This window comes from Ursus americanus, chromosome 5 (genome assembly GCF_024610735.1).
Source record: "Ursus americanus isolate L20-20 chromosome 5, mUrsAme1.1.p, whole genome shotgun sequence".
In the NCBI taxonomy this organism is placed as follows: domain Eukaryota; kingdom Metazoa; phylum Chordata; class Mammalia; order Carnivora; family Ursidae; genus Ursus; species Ursus americanus.
In genome coordinates this window covers 48,109,666-48,122,463 of record NC_142131.1, presented here as the reverse complement: position 1 = coordinate 48,122,463, position 12,798 = coordinate 48,109,666, and the positions used below count along the sequence as shown (strand labels likewise).

At 34.8% G+C, this 12,798-nt stretch overlaps 1 protein-coding gene across 5 annotated transcripts in view; it reads left to right on the top strand.

Annotated features, from left to right (window-relative positions):
* The window catches only part of RBM27 (RNA binding motif protein 27), a 72,777-nt gene extending 63,787 nt beyond the window's left edge, over positions 1 to 8,990 (top strand). For all 5 annotated transcript variants that reach the window (XM_045794364.2, XM_045794362.2, XM_045794363.2 and 2 more), the window contains 2 exons: positions 6,677 to 6,787; positions 8,009 to 8,990. In XM_045794364.2, the coding sequence (XP_045650320.1) occupies positions 6,677 to 6,787; positions 8,009 to 8,092 (195 nt within the window). In that variant the 3' untranslated portion in view covers positions 8,093 to 8,990. The remainder of the gene's footprint in view (positions 1 to 6,676; positions 6,788 to 8,008) is intronic.
* The last annotated feature ends 3,808 nt before the right edge of the window (positions 8,991 to 12,798 follow it).

The following is a 12,798-nucleotide window of genomic DNA, read 5'->3' as shown; positions in this document are numbered from 1 at the left end:
TCTGATTTTTTGTACGCCCAAAAATATTTATGTAATTCTTTCAAATTTTTGTGTTCTTACTGGCAAGAACTTCTAATTTGCCTGCTCCTTCATTCCTGGAACTTCATATAAGACAATGGAATACTTTTGTTATAATTACTAAAGATTTCTCACATATGGTTAGCTTTTCCCTCTAGCCTCTCTAGATAGGTGTGAAAATACATTTGAGAGTTTTACTGTATATGAAAGTGATACCTTATCGTTTGACAACTAATATGTCTTTGTGTTTACCAGAACAAAAGTTACCCTTTCTCTGTATCATTCAGAGAAACTTTTCTGAATAGCGCTTCAGTGATTGCCCTTCCTCAGACCGTGTAAAAAAAACTTTTAGTAATGGTAGATTTTTTGTGAGCTACTGATAGTTACTGCCATTTGATGGCTAGTGTGTTTTCCATTTGTTTCAGTGTTATGAACAATGTTAATATTACATTTTACTGGATTTGGCGATTTTGAGTAGAACAGTTTATGTGGGACAGTCCTGCACATGTCAAGACCTTTAGCACTGCTGTTAAATGCCAGAAAGTGCTCTCCAGTCTGTGTGACACCCAAAATGCCCCCAGAGTAATGTTAACTGTCTCAGTTGAGAACCCTTTCTTTACATTGGTTTGTAGGAGTGAGATGACTAGATCAAAGACATGCATATTTAAAATTTTGGGACAGCTTGCCAAATAACCCTGCAGTAATGTTGTACTAATTCATACTTGCGGTGACATTGGATAAGGGTACCTATTTGCTTATATCCTCAATAGCACTTGAGTTTTGTTTTTTCATATTTGCTAGTCAGGTGATTGATGAATGATGACTGACAGAATTGGCATCAGTTTCTGATCTGGGAAAATGGATGGGCTAGATAAATTTCTCTCTGAATAGCTTCTGCCTCTAAGGTTCCAATTACCGCTGAGTTAATACGTATAACTTCATTGATGGCATATAATTATTTTCTCATATTCGCATATATATTGGTACATATTCTTTTATTTGAATTACCTTATTATATTTTGAGGGGCAGCACGCATGTACAAAGAATAAAAGAAATAAAAGTGTGTGCAGTGAAAAATAAGGTTTCCTTCTATACCCACTCAGTTTCACTCCCCATAGGCATTTATTGTTTTCTGTTTTCTTACATATCTTCTTGAAGATATTCTTTCTGTATATGTGTGTTATTTTATCTCTCTTTAACACAGATGGTGGTAGGTTAAACAGTACTCTCTTACATGTGCACTTTTTGTTTAATATGTATTAGCTTGTTAATGGAGATGATGCTATACTAGCGCACGTGGTGTTGCTCTGTTCTTTAATGGCTGCGTGGTATTTCCCCGCACTGGTGTCCCACACTGGATTTAAGCAGTCCCGTGGTGCTAGACAGCTACCTTCTTCCCTACTGTTTCATTATTTCAAGCCATATTATAGGTAATGTGTGTGAGATAATATACATATGGGTATAGAAAAATTATGTATTTTAATAGATACGTGACATTTTAGAGGCCAGTTTTAAAGTTGCTAAAGTACTTTTTAATAAAAAATGAGTGCATGCAAATAGTTTAAAATATGGTTAATCAGAAGTAAAAATCTCCCGTTGATCTCTGCCTACTCTTAAAAGGTAGTCCATATTCTTAGATATCTTTATAGAAAAAAATTATTACTATAAGAATATACACACAAAGTCTCTCACTTGAAAAAATTTACCAGAGTGGACTTACATTATAAATACAGAGCTGTGTTTCAGGCCTTCCTTTTTTTTTTTTTTTTTTAAAGATTTTATTTATTTGACACAGAGAGAGACAGCCAGCGAGAGAGGGAACACAAGCAGGGGGAGTGGGAGAGGAAGAAGCAGGCTCATAGCGGAAGAGCCTGATGTGGGGCTCAATCCCAGAACACCGGATCACGCCCTGAGCCGAAGGCAGACGGTTAACCGCTGTGCCACCCAGGCACCCCAGGCCTTGCTTTTTTAACATAAATATCTTAGCTGTTTGGTATTTTCTTAAAATTATAAGGGTAATTCTCAATTTAAAATATTTACTGAAACAAACTATACCAACTAGAAACATATATAGTTCAGTGATTATCAGAAGGTAAACTTGTATATACCTACCCCTCAGGTCAAGAAAAAGAATATTCCCAGCCCCCTTCCAGTTACTGTTTTCTCTCCTCCTTAGAAAAGTGACCATTATCCTCACTTTATGATAATCACCTCCTTGCTTTTGTTATACAGTTGATCCTCATTATTCATGGATTTTGTATTTGCACATTAACCTACCTAGTAAAATCATTTGTAAGGTCAAAAATCAGTATTCAAGATGTTTTTGTGGTCATTTTCAGACTTTGACAGAGCTGTGAAAAATTTGAGTTACCCAATGCACATGTTCCCAGCTCAGTTCAAATACGGTGATACTCTGCCTTCTTGTTTCAGCTCTCATACTGTAAACTGCTGTCCTTTTTGCAGTCTATTTAGTACCACATTTTTCTCATTTTGTGCTTTTCATTGGTGATTTCGCTATTTGAAATGCACCCCCAAGTATAGTTCTCAGGTGCTCTGTCCAGAGTTCAAGAAGGCTGTGATGTGCCTTATGGTGAAGATCCGTGTATTATGTCAGCTTTGTTCAGGCGCGAGTGCTTTTGGCCATGAGTTCAATGTCAGTGAATCAACAGTGTATTTTAAATAAGGTGTCTTTTAATATAAAGCAAGGTTATATATTGATTAGTTGAAGAAAATGTTTTGACCAGAGGCTTATAGGAACCTAACCCTCTTTTGGCCCTAGGTGCAGTGGTTCAGTATTTGCTAATTCTGTGCTTGCAGTGAACTTCATACTTCTAGTGCAAATAATGAGAACCACCTATAGTTTTATCACCTAAATGTGTATTCCTAGAGATGATAATATTATTCTATTTTAAAAATTTGTATGAAATGGAACCACACAGTCTATATTCTTTTGTGTCTGCTTTTTCCCCTTAACATTATGTTTGTAAGATTCATTCATGTTGTCACATGTAACAATAGTTTGCCATTTTTATTGCTGTATAATTTTCAGAATAACACAGTTTATTCTTCAATTCTCCTGTGGATAGGTATTTGGGTTATTTTCACTTTATTTTTATAAATACTGTTGACAGAAGTATTCTTCTAGATCCTTTAGTGTATATATATGTACAAATTTATGTTGGATATACGTGGAATTGTTGAATGAACTATACCAGTTTCATTACTGTAGATCCCCACCAGTAGTGTGTGAAAATTCTTGACTTGGTATTATTAAAATACATCTTTATTCTAATCACTAATCTTGTTTATTGTTGTAAGTTAGAGTGTGGAAGTTATTCTTAATTCTTGACTGCATACAAATTAAATTTCTGATTCTTCAGTAGTTTATATGCAGTACATTTAATGCCCTAAAGTTCCTTTTGGAGGACAGAACTGCTATCCTCTTTGGAGGGCAACCTAGTAAATATAGGTTAAAAAATCTCATCACTTTCTGTGGTTATAAAAGTAATATATCTTTTTTACATTTTTCAAATAACAAAGTCTAAGGATCTAATTAATGTACTACATGGTGACTATAGTTGATCACACTGTATTGTATAATTGAAATTTGCTAAGAGAGTAGAACCTAAATATTCTCATCAGAAAAAAGGTAAGTGTGTGAGGTGATGAATGTGTTGTTAATGAACTAGATAGGGAGAATTGCTCTTTATACGTCCATCAGATCATGATGTTTTACACTTAGAAATAGCCTTCAGTTTTGTCAGTTTTACCTCAGTAATGCTGGAAAAAATTCAGGTAATACTGAAGTGAACAAAATAGTGAAAAAGTCTCTCTAATTGGGTGTGTATGTTAAATGAATTAGGGCAAAAGATGTCTACTACACACGTTACCAGATTTTTTTCTCCAGGTTTATTGAGATGTAATTGACATACAACGTTGTATTAGTTTAAGATACACAACATAATGATTTGATATATGTACCTGTAGTGAAATGATTACTAAAATAAGTGTAAGTCACATCCATCACCTCACATAGTTAGAGTTCTCTTTTTCCTTGTGATGAGATCTACTCTCTTAGCATCCACCTGATTTTTAAAAGTTGGTAAATGTATATTTGGATGGGGTCATTTTGATACATCATTTTAGTATGTCCCATGAGTTAAAATGTGTGGTATCAGGTTATAAACATGCAGCTCCCCACAGAGATGATAGAGTTTTTCCTTAGATTACAGGCTAATTTCTGTGCAAACAGTAACTAGTTATGGATCTGGCTTAACATACACTCTTTTATTAAAATTTTTTTAATTTTTAAAAAAGATTTTATTTATTTGACAGAATGAGCACAAGCAGAGGGAGTGGCAGAAGCAGACTCCCTGCTCAGCAGGGAGCCCGCCATGGGGCTGGATCCCAGGACCCCGGGATCATGACCTGAGCCGAAGGCAGACACTTAACTGACCTAGCCACCTAGGCACCCCCTCCCCCCGCTCTTTTTAAAAGATTTTATTTATTTGACAGAGAACATGCAGTGATCTGAGTGTTCTGTGGAAATGTTTGGCAAATGCTTAATGACATTTATCAACGTTTTTCCTAGAAAAACTAAAGTGAACCCCCATATTTAAAAGAACCATTTCTATTACTTTTTCAGGATTGAACTCAGAATTGGGGATATTCTGCAATCTAGCATCATTGATAGAAAAGTTGTAAGAATGACTGAGCTTTCACTTTAATGATACTTGGGTCCCTATTCTTTTCTCTCTGTTGCTTTTTCTTTAAAATTTTTGCTTTCTTTTAATGAAATTTCTTGGGGAGGAAGAAATTGGGTGGTAGTACTAAGAAATACACTTGAAACTGAGCAATTTTACCTTGAGTTAGGAGAGTAGGTGTTAATTAGCATTTGTTAAATGTGTAGAATGGCTGGGTGCTTGTCATTGTTGTATGGCATTTCAGAAGAGGAAGTGGGGATAGCTTTATCAGCTACGGGTGGAGCTGTAAGAGATGCTGTGATATCAGTAGGTATACTTTTAAGTTTTCAGTCTAACTCTGTCGATTATCAAAGGTAAAGACCAGTAATCGTATTATGACGGTATTTGTTGAAACAGGATCATAGGGGAAGAGAGGAAAAAATAAAACAAGACGAAATCAGTGAGGGAGACAAACCATCGGAGACTCTTAATCATAGGAAACAAACTGAAGGTTGCTGGAGGGGAGAGGCATGGGGGGATGGGGTAACTGGGTGATGGACATTAAAGAGGACATGTGATGTCATGAGCACTGGGTATTATATAAGACTGATGAATCTCACTGATCTCTGCCTCTGAAACCAATAATAAATTATATGTTAATTAATTGATTTAAATTAAAAAAAAAGAAAAGCATGAGGTTAACCAAGTGTGTCATTTGCATAGCTGTATACTTTGCTATGTACTTTAAAAATTTGTATGTTAGGGTGTATTTTAATTTGTTTTTTGGTTAATGCCTCTTTTTTAATATTTATAATTATGCTAACAGTAATTTTTGTGCTTTTGGATAGAACACTCACATTTTTCTTATGGACTCCTTAGAGCAATCCTGAAACAGGAACAAATGAAAGAAAGCTAAGAACTTTGATATTAAGCAACTTACAGAGGCTCATTTATGTTCAGTTACTTGCCAGTTAGTGGTAGAGCTGGATCAAGATTTTAATCCTAGGGGCGCCTGGGTGGCACAGTCGTTGAGTGTCTGCCTTCGGCTCAGGGCGTGATCCCGGTGTTCTGGGATCGAGCCCCACATCAGGCTCCTCCACTAGGAGCCTGCTTCTTCCTCTCCCATTCCCCCTGCTGTGTTCCCTCTCTCGCTGGCTGTCTCTCTGTCAAATAAATAAATAATCTTAAAAAAAAAAAAAAAAGATTTTAATCCTAGCATCTTGTTCAGTAATCTTTTTTTGTCTCTCTCTTTTTTTTAAAGATTTTATTTATTTATTTATTTATTTTTGAGAGAAAGAGAGAGCAAGCGAGCACAAGTTGGGGAGAGGGGCAGAGGGAGAAGCAGACTCCCCACTGAGCAGGGAGCCCCATGCGGGACTTGATCCCAGGGCCCTGGGAACATGACCTGAGCTGAAGGTCGACACTTAACCAATTGAGTCACCCAGGAGCCCTTGTTCAGTTCTCCTGATGTCAATAAAATCCTAAGCAGGAAAAAAAAAAAAAAAAAGATAGTATTTGTTGTTTTCATCATGACTTTTATTAAGTGGAGTGACAGTATAATTTATCATCTAAACCAAGACAAATTTTAAAGTTAACATGACATAGATACAAGTCATAACTGTCTGGGCAAAATAGTACATGTGGTCCTTTTAATTAAAAGGGACTTCAGGGTTGCTGGGGAGGTGGGTGGGAGGATGGGGGTACCTGAGTGATGGGTGTTATGGAGGGCACGTGATGTAATGAGCACTTGGAATGGATGAATAACTGAACTCTATATCTGAAACTAATGATAGACTATATGTTCACTAATTGAATTTAAATAAGTTTTAAAAGGGGGGAGGAGATTTCACTTTTTCTAGCTCTTACTGAAGATCGTATAGATCCACTTTAGTATTTTCTTCCCCAAGTCATTACACTTTTTAAATAGCGTACAATTTGAATATAAACTTTTGTGTTTTTCTAAAATCTATTTTAGACTGCAAACCAAGGGTCAAAATTCAAAGACCGTCGGCTACAAATATCATGGCACAAGGCCAAGGTGCCTTCTGTATCCACTGAGACCGAGGAAGAAGAAGTCAAGGAGGAGGTAAATCTAACAATTGAAAATAAGCATTCACTTAAATTGTTTCTCAATTAATATTTTTCTTGACATTAAAGTAAATAAAATAAATTTTAAAATAAATATTGTTCTTTCATGCACGCAGTAACTTAAGACTAGTCTACAAGTTTACTGAAGAATCAGAACAGTTGCAGACATAAAAAGCTCCTTAGCTGGGGGATATTTTCTGGCCTAGGAGAGACTGTTCTTTCTTTTTTTTTTTTTCCTCTTTGCATTTATTTGGCTTTATTTGTGCTCTAGAAATTTTTATTCTGGTAAGTGAGGACATGGGTTACATGAACAAATTTAATTTTAGCTGGTTGTTCTAGCTTTTTTTTATTCATGTTCCATAAGTAATAGATTTGAGTTTCTTGTTTTCCTTCTATGTATGGTTGATTAAAATGAGAGTAAAGACGTGGGAATAAAAGGGAAGAAGTAAGAAAACCCAAGTACTTAACATAGTAGAACTGCTGAATAATGAAACTCTTAAAATACATGAAAAATAATTTTGCTTTTTTACTCCCCATTTCTAATTTGTTTATTAAAATGGACACTTAGCCAGCATTGCAGTTATTCCTGATTTGTTGTAATTTTGTTTTTAAAAGATGTTAGTTAGCATTTATGATTGATCAAGAGTCCTCTGACTATATGGGTAATTTTAAAAAACAAAAGCAGAAACATTTCCCATGTTTAAAAAAAAGAAAAGGAAAGAAAAATCTTGGTGTTTTGGGAATGTTTGTAGAATATTTCTGCTTTGTGAAAGATTTTAGATTTTTATGTAAGGTTGAGGATGTTGGCGTCGTGGGGAAGTTAGTATGTTCTCCATCACAGATAATTGGATATTAAAGGAAAGGTTTAGGAGCTTGGTCATTTATTTTCTTTTTAAATTAATGAATTAATAAATTAATTTTATCAAAACTATTTCATAGATATTTTTCTTTTATTTCTCTTACTAAACATTCATATATTATTTTCTTTATTTTCCTGATGATATTAGAATGGAAATCTTAAAACTTGCAAAATCAGCAAGGGGGAGGAGAATATGTATATGGTAAAAAGCTGTTTTGGGTGTCTTTACCCTGAAGGATGTTCTCTGAGTGCGTCAGTTGTAAATCCAGCCTGGGTTTTGTATACTAGTCTGTTTGTCCTTTGGCCTAATAACGTCACTTTCTTGTACCACTAAGCAGATTTTACCCTCTCTTTCTTCAGGAAACAGAGACCTCAGATTTGTTTTTGCATGATGATGATGATGAAGATGAAGATGAATATGAGTCTCGTTCATGGCGAAGATGAAATCTGATGCGAGCTGTATAATTTTTAGGAATATTGTTTAGAAGAACAACTTTTTAAAATTATTTAAAGAAGTCAATGAGCCAAAAATTTTTTTTATTTTTCTTTTCCACACAGTAGGTTTAAGGACAGCAAGTTTGCTATTTAAACACATCTCATAACTGTTCATGATATTAAAGCACCAAAGGCCTAGTGACTTTTACAAAATTGTGAAGATCCACAGGAATGATATGGATTATCTCTAGAGCCTTATTTTCCACACCACCTGTTTTGTTGCTATTGGTGTTGGATTATGATGTAAATGACAGGGTGTTCAGAAATTTTATTTTGGATTATAATCTGATAAAATTTCATTAAATGTCAAAATCGCCTGGAATCTCTTAACTCTCAGCTATTATGGATGGGTCATCAGACAGAAGGAGATATTTGTAATTAAAATACCCTTTTGCTTTCAAGCATTGTCTTGGAAGAAGAAAAGTAAATTTATTTTAATTTTTTTACTGTGGAGGAGCCCAGTTTGTATTCAATCTAAATTTTCGAGGGGGGGAGTTTATGTGCAGTACAAGTACTATTTTAGTGTAAATCATAACAGACTCTGTATTCTTAAATGCTGTAAGGCAATGGTAGCTAGCTCCATGGTATTTCCATTCTGTCATCATATTAACTGTCCTGGATTTATGCTACTGATCCTTAGTTTGCTTTGAAATTAGTGAGTATTGGTTCAGTTGGTCCTCTTTAAAAATATTCTCAGAATGTAAAAGGCTTTCGCCTCCTGCCCCTTTCTTTTCTCCATTTTCTTTCTCCTGCCTTCTTATTAATAGCCCTGACTTACCCATTGTTGAGATAAGTGATTCTTTTGGGCCACCAAAAGTCAGTCCCCAATAAAAAGTTTAAACCAGCACCTTGATAAATAAGTGGTGTTTTGATGAGAATAATGGAAGGTTTGCGGGGGGAAAGAGAGTCACCAGCTTTTCTTTTTTCTTTTTAGAAGCTTCAGTTTAGTTAATAGTTACACAAAAGGGTTAAAAAGTCTCTGAAATTCTTTTCTTAAATTTAAACCATGATGGTGAGGTGACTGGGGCTGGGGTGGGGGCAGAGTTGGGTAGGGTGATGGGGATGCTAGTAATAAATGGGAGTCATAACTTGACTTTGATCAGATGACTTTATATTTTCATAATTTTGTAGCTTGTTGCTATCCATGAACATATGCATCCTTCAATAGACAGTTTCCTTCACTGTGTGCATTTTTACTGTACACTGTATAGAGTACCTGTTAAGTAAAATATATCTGTAAATTTATGTCCTTGTGTTCTGAATGTTAGATGGAAAAGCAGAGGAGCAACACTACACTGTATTGACCCCTGGGAAAATAAAATGATTAATGTACATAGGATGTCACTTTTTCAAGGATATACACATCTATGTTTTTATATATGTGTGGTGTGAAAATTTGAAACTTCCTGTTGGCTTCAGAAGGTTCTTGGTGATTACTATATCAAGGATTTTGTTTCCTGAGGTAAAGGCTGTTTCTCAAAATAGAAACTGTTCGCTAAGAAACCTAAAACCATCAGGACTCTAGATTTACTTAGCTGTAAGAAGTTAAATCCCACGTTCTGATTATCTTTTCTCTTCCACGTATTTTCCTGGAATGATGTCTCAAACCAGGATCATTTTTAAGTTCATGTAATTTTCCCTTCACAATAATAAGGACTTCCTTTTTCTAGGTTGTGTTACATTTCTGATAACACTGAAGCTAAAATAAGCTCATAAAAGAAGGAAAACCTTACAACGGGGTACCTAGAAATAAGCAATCTTGCTCCTTCCTCCTCCATCATCTCTAATGAAATTTTGATGTCTGTGGCTCAGTCGGTATATATTTTGAAAGATTCATTGTGGTGAATATTTTGAGTCCTGACAGTTTAAACGTGATAGAGGGAACAAAGGATTTATATATTTTTTGTACAAAGTTTTTTCTTAAACTGTATAATTTTGTAAATAATTTGTTTGGTTTTTTTGTGTACTAAAACTACCAGCGTATAGATTTCAATAAGAATTGTTGTATTTTTGTATTTGGAAACTGAAAATTACAGTAAATTAATGGAGCTGTAAAAGAAAATTTTCAGTGGACTGACAGTTCAGCAGAATGAGATTCCTTTTCATATGATTTTTTTAACTTCAAAATTGACATTGTATTATAATACTCTCAGTATGGAGAGAGTTGAAGATTTGTTTGACTTTTTAGTTACTGGGGGAGAGGGTGTTCAAGTAAAGAATAGATGGACACTTTTCAGAAAGATTTGAGGCCCTTTCTATAAAATAGTGTAGCTTTCGATACACAATTAATATAGGACTAAAATAATTTATAAATGTCCTAAGAATTCTAAAACATTTTTGACTCTCCAAAATGAATTCAAAATATGGGCTTAAGTATAATATTAGAAAATTTATTTGAGGTTAGCATAAAATAGTTGAATGTGTATATTTTTTTCCTATAGTATTTTTTTACCCCTACCCTCAAATCCCCAAGCCCCAGAATTTCTCTTAAAAGTGAGTAACTACCACGGCTTGTTTTCCTGGTATCTTCCCTTACGGAAATAACATACTCCATCTGAGGCAAATTTTGTTCTTCTTAATGAGTATGACATCTAAGAAGCTGGTAAGCAGTAACAGCCACTGGTCTGGCGAGGTTAGCCTGGTTTACTAGTGGATTACTGCCCAGGCTTAACAAGGTAACCCCAGGGAATACAGAATTTCCCTCATTTTCTTCATGTTGTAACATCGGGAAAACATTGTCACCAGTTGAGATGATAAATTGGGAAACACTCTAGTTAGGTAGGTCCGTGGTGATGGATCATTATTTAAAAAAGAAGAAAAAAATCATGTGAAAAGGAATAGTGGTTCCTCTTGATGTATAGTATGCCTGTATTATAGTTTTTACAAAATTGTGAACTTGTGTAATAGTATAATAGGAGATATTGTTGAATTTCTAACTGTTTATACATTTAAATTCATATATGTAATGTTTGTTTTATCGATTACAATCTGAATTTCTAAGAAGCATGTTGACTTTTGCAATAAAGATGCAATATGGAATGGTTCACAATTGGAAAAAAGAAAAAAAGATAAAAGTATTACAAATTTAAAATAATTTCGAAAATTTATGAACCATTCCAAAAATTCTAACAATCACCAAAAGAGCTGTAATTCTGGCTTGTTCTGGAAAGAAAGAAAATGTGTGTGTATGCTTGTTTGTATGTGAGAATGAATGAGCAGTGGATATGCCTGTGTGTTTCATGTTGGGTTCATGTACATGAGAGAATGCACTCAATATGAATTTGGGTACCGAAGTCCCTGGCTATTAAATATTCAATGAATTCAAGAAGATGTAATGAACAGGGTGGTCTTAAAAACGAATGAGAAGGGTATTGAAGTGGTAGTTGTGAGTAATCTTGGATAGCCATAATTTTTTAGTCCTGGATGGGTCCTGATATCACAGATACAAAAGCACAATTTTATGAAAACGATTATTTTAATGTTACCTTGAGATTTTGCAGTATGCCTACCAATGAATTGGAAGGGCATTTTCCATAAGTGGAATAGAGAGAAGGGAAAGAACAGCTTGAGGAGATACAGATAGGTCAGCTCTAATTGTGATAAGTATTTGTAAGGAATAACCGGAGAAGAAAGTGATATTACACACTAAGGACTCATGGTGATGAGAAGGGGGGAGGTATATAACTCAGGTTTATTTTCTCATTTTAAAAACTGCTTTTCTTATCATTATAAAATTCCCCTTCAAGTGATTAGGCATTGAAGAATTCTTTAAATCTCACCTTTACAGGAAAATATTAAGGAATGGGAACAAATTTCGTTTTCATTCTTTTCAAATAAACTTTATCTGTATTTTATGAATTAAGTAAATGGCAAGGTCTGTGTGACCATTTGTTTCGAATAGATAATTTAATTAGCATTGTTTATAATAAGCATTAGTTCTTGGGCGTTTGGAAGGGGCCAAGCATACCTCTAAACATAATTATATCTGTTTAATTGTAGCAAAGCAAATATTTTGGTACAGTGGAGCTCTCATTGACAAAAATTACTGGTTTTATGTGATGTTTTTACTGATTTTGATGTCAATTCTTCTAAAGCCAAGGATAAATTTTGAATCCAAGTCCCCGTGTACTATCTAGTCTGTATCTAATTATGTTACTGTAAACAGGGATAAGTGAATGTCAACGTGTGTGATCATTTTAGATGAGTGAGTCAGGATAGCTTTACACACGTGAATCAACATCGGTAGGGCACTTTTTTCCAAATTTAGTCTCAAATATCTGTGTGAGGGGCGAACAGTCAGAACCAACAACTATACTGCTATTGCTTTGTTTTGAATCACCATTTATGCTACCTTGATCTTACTGCCTAGTGATCTCCTTTCTACAGGATCATCTACCGTTTGGCCTCTTAACCTGATTCTGCATTCGACCTTAGGTTAACTGAACCATCCCAGCATTCTGATATAGGTGACTTGATACAGTTGAAATTAAGGTCAGAATGGTGTTTGATGATTATTCGCAAGGTATTTGTAGTGGGAGCCTGCTCTTTTCTTGGGCTTCTGCAATTTTGTTTTGTTTTTGATGACCAGTAGTGATTAGTAAGCATGATAAACATTACTGTTAGTTTTTCTTTGTATTTGTTCTCTTTCCTTTTAT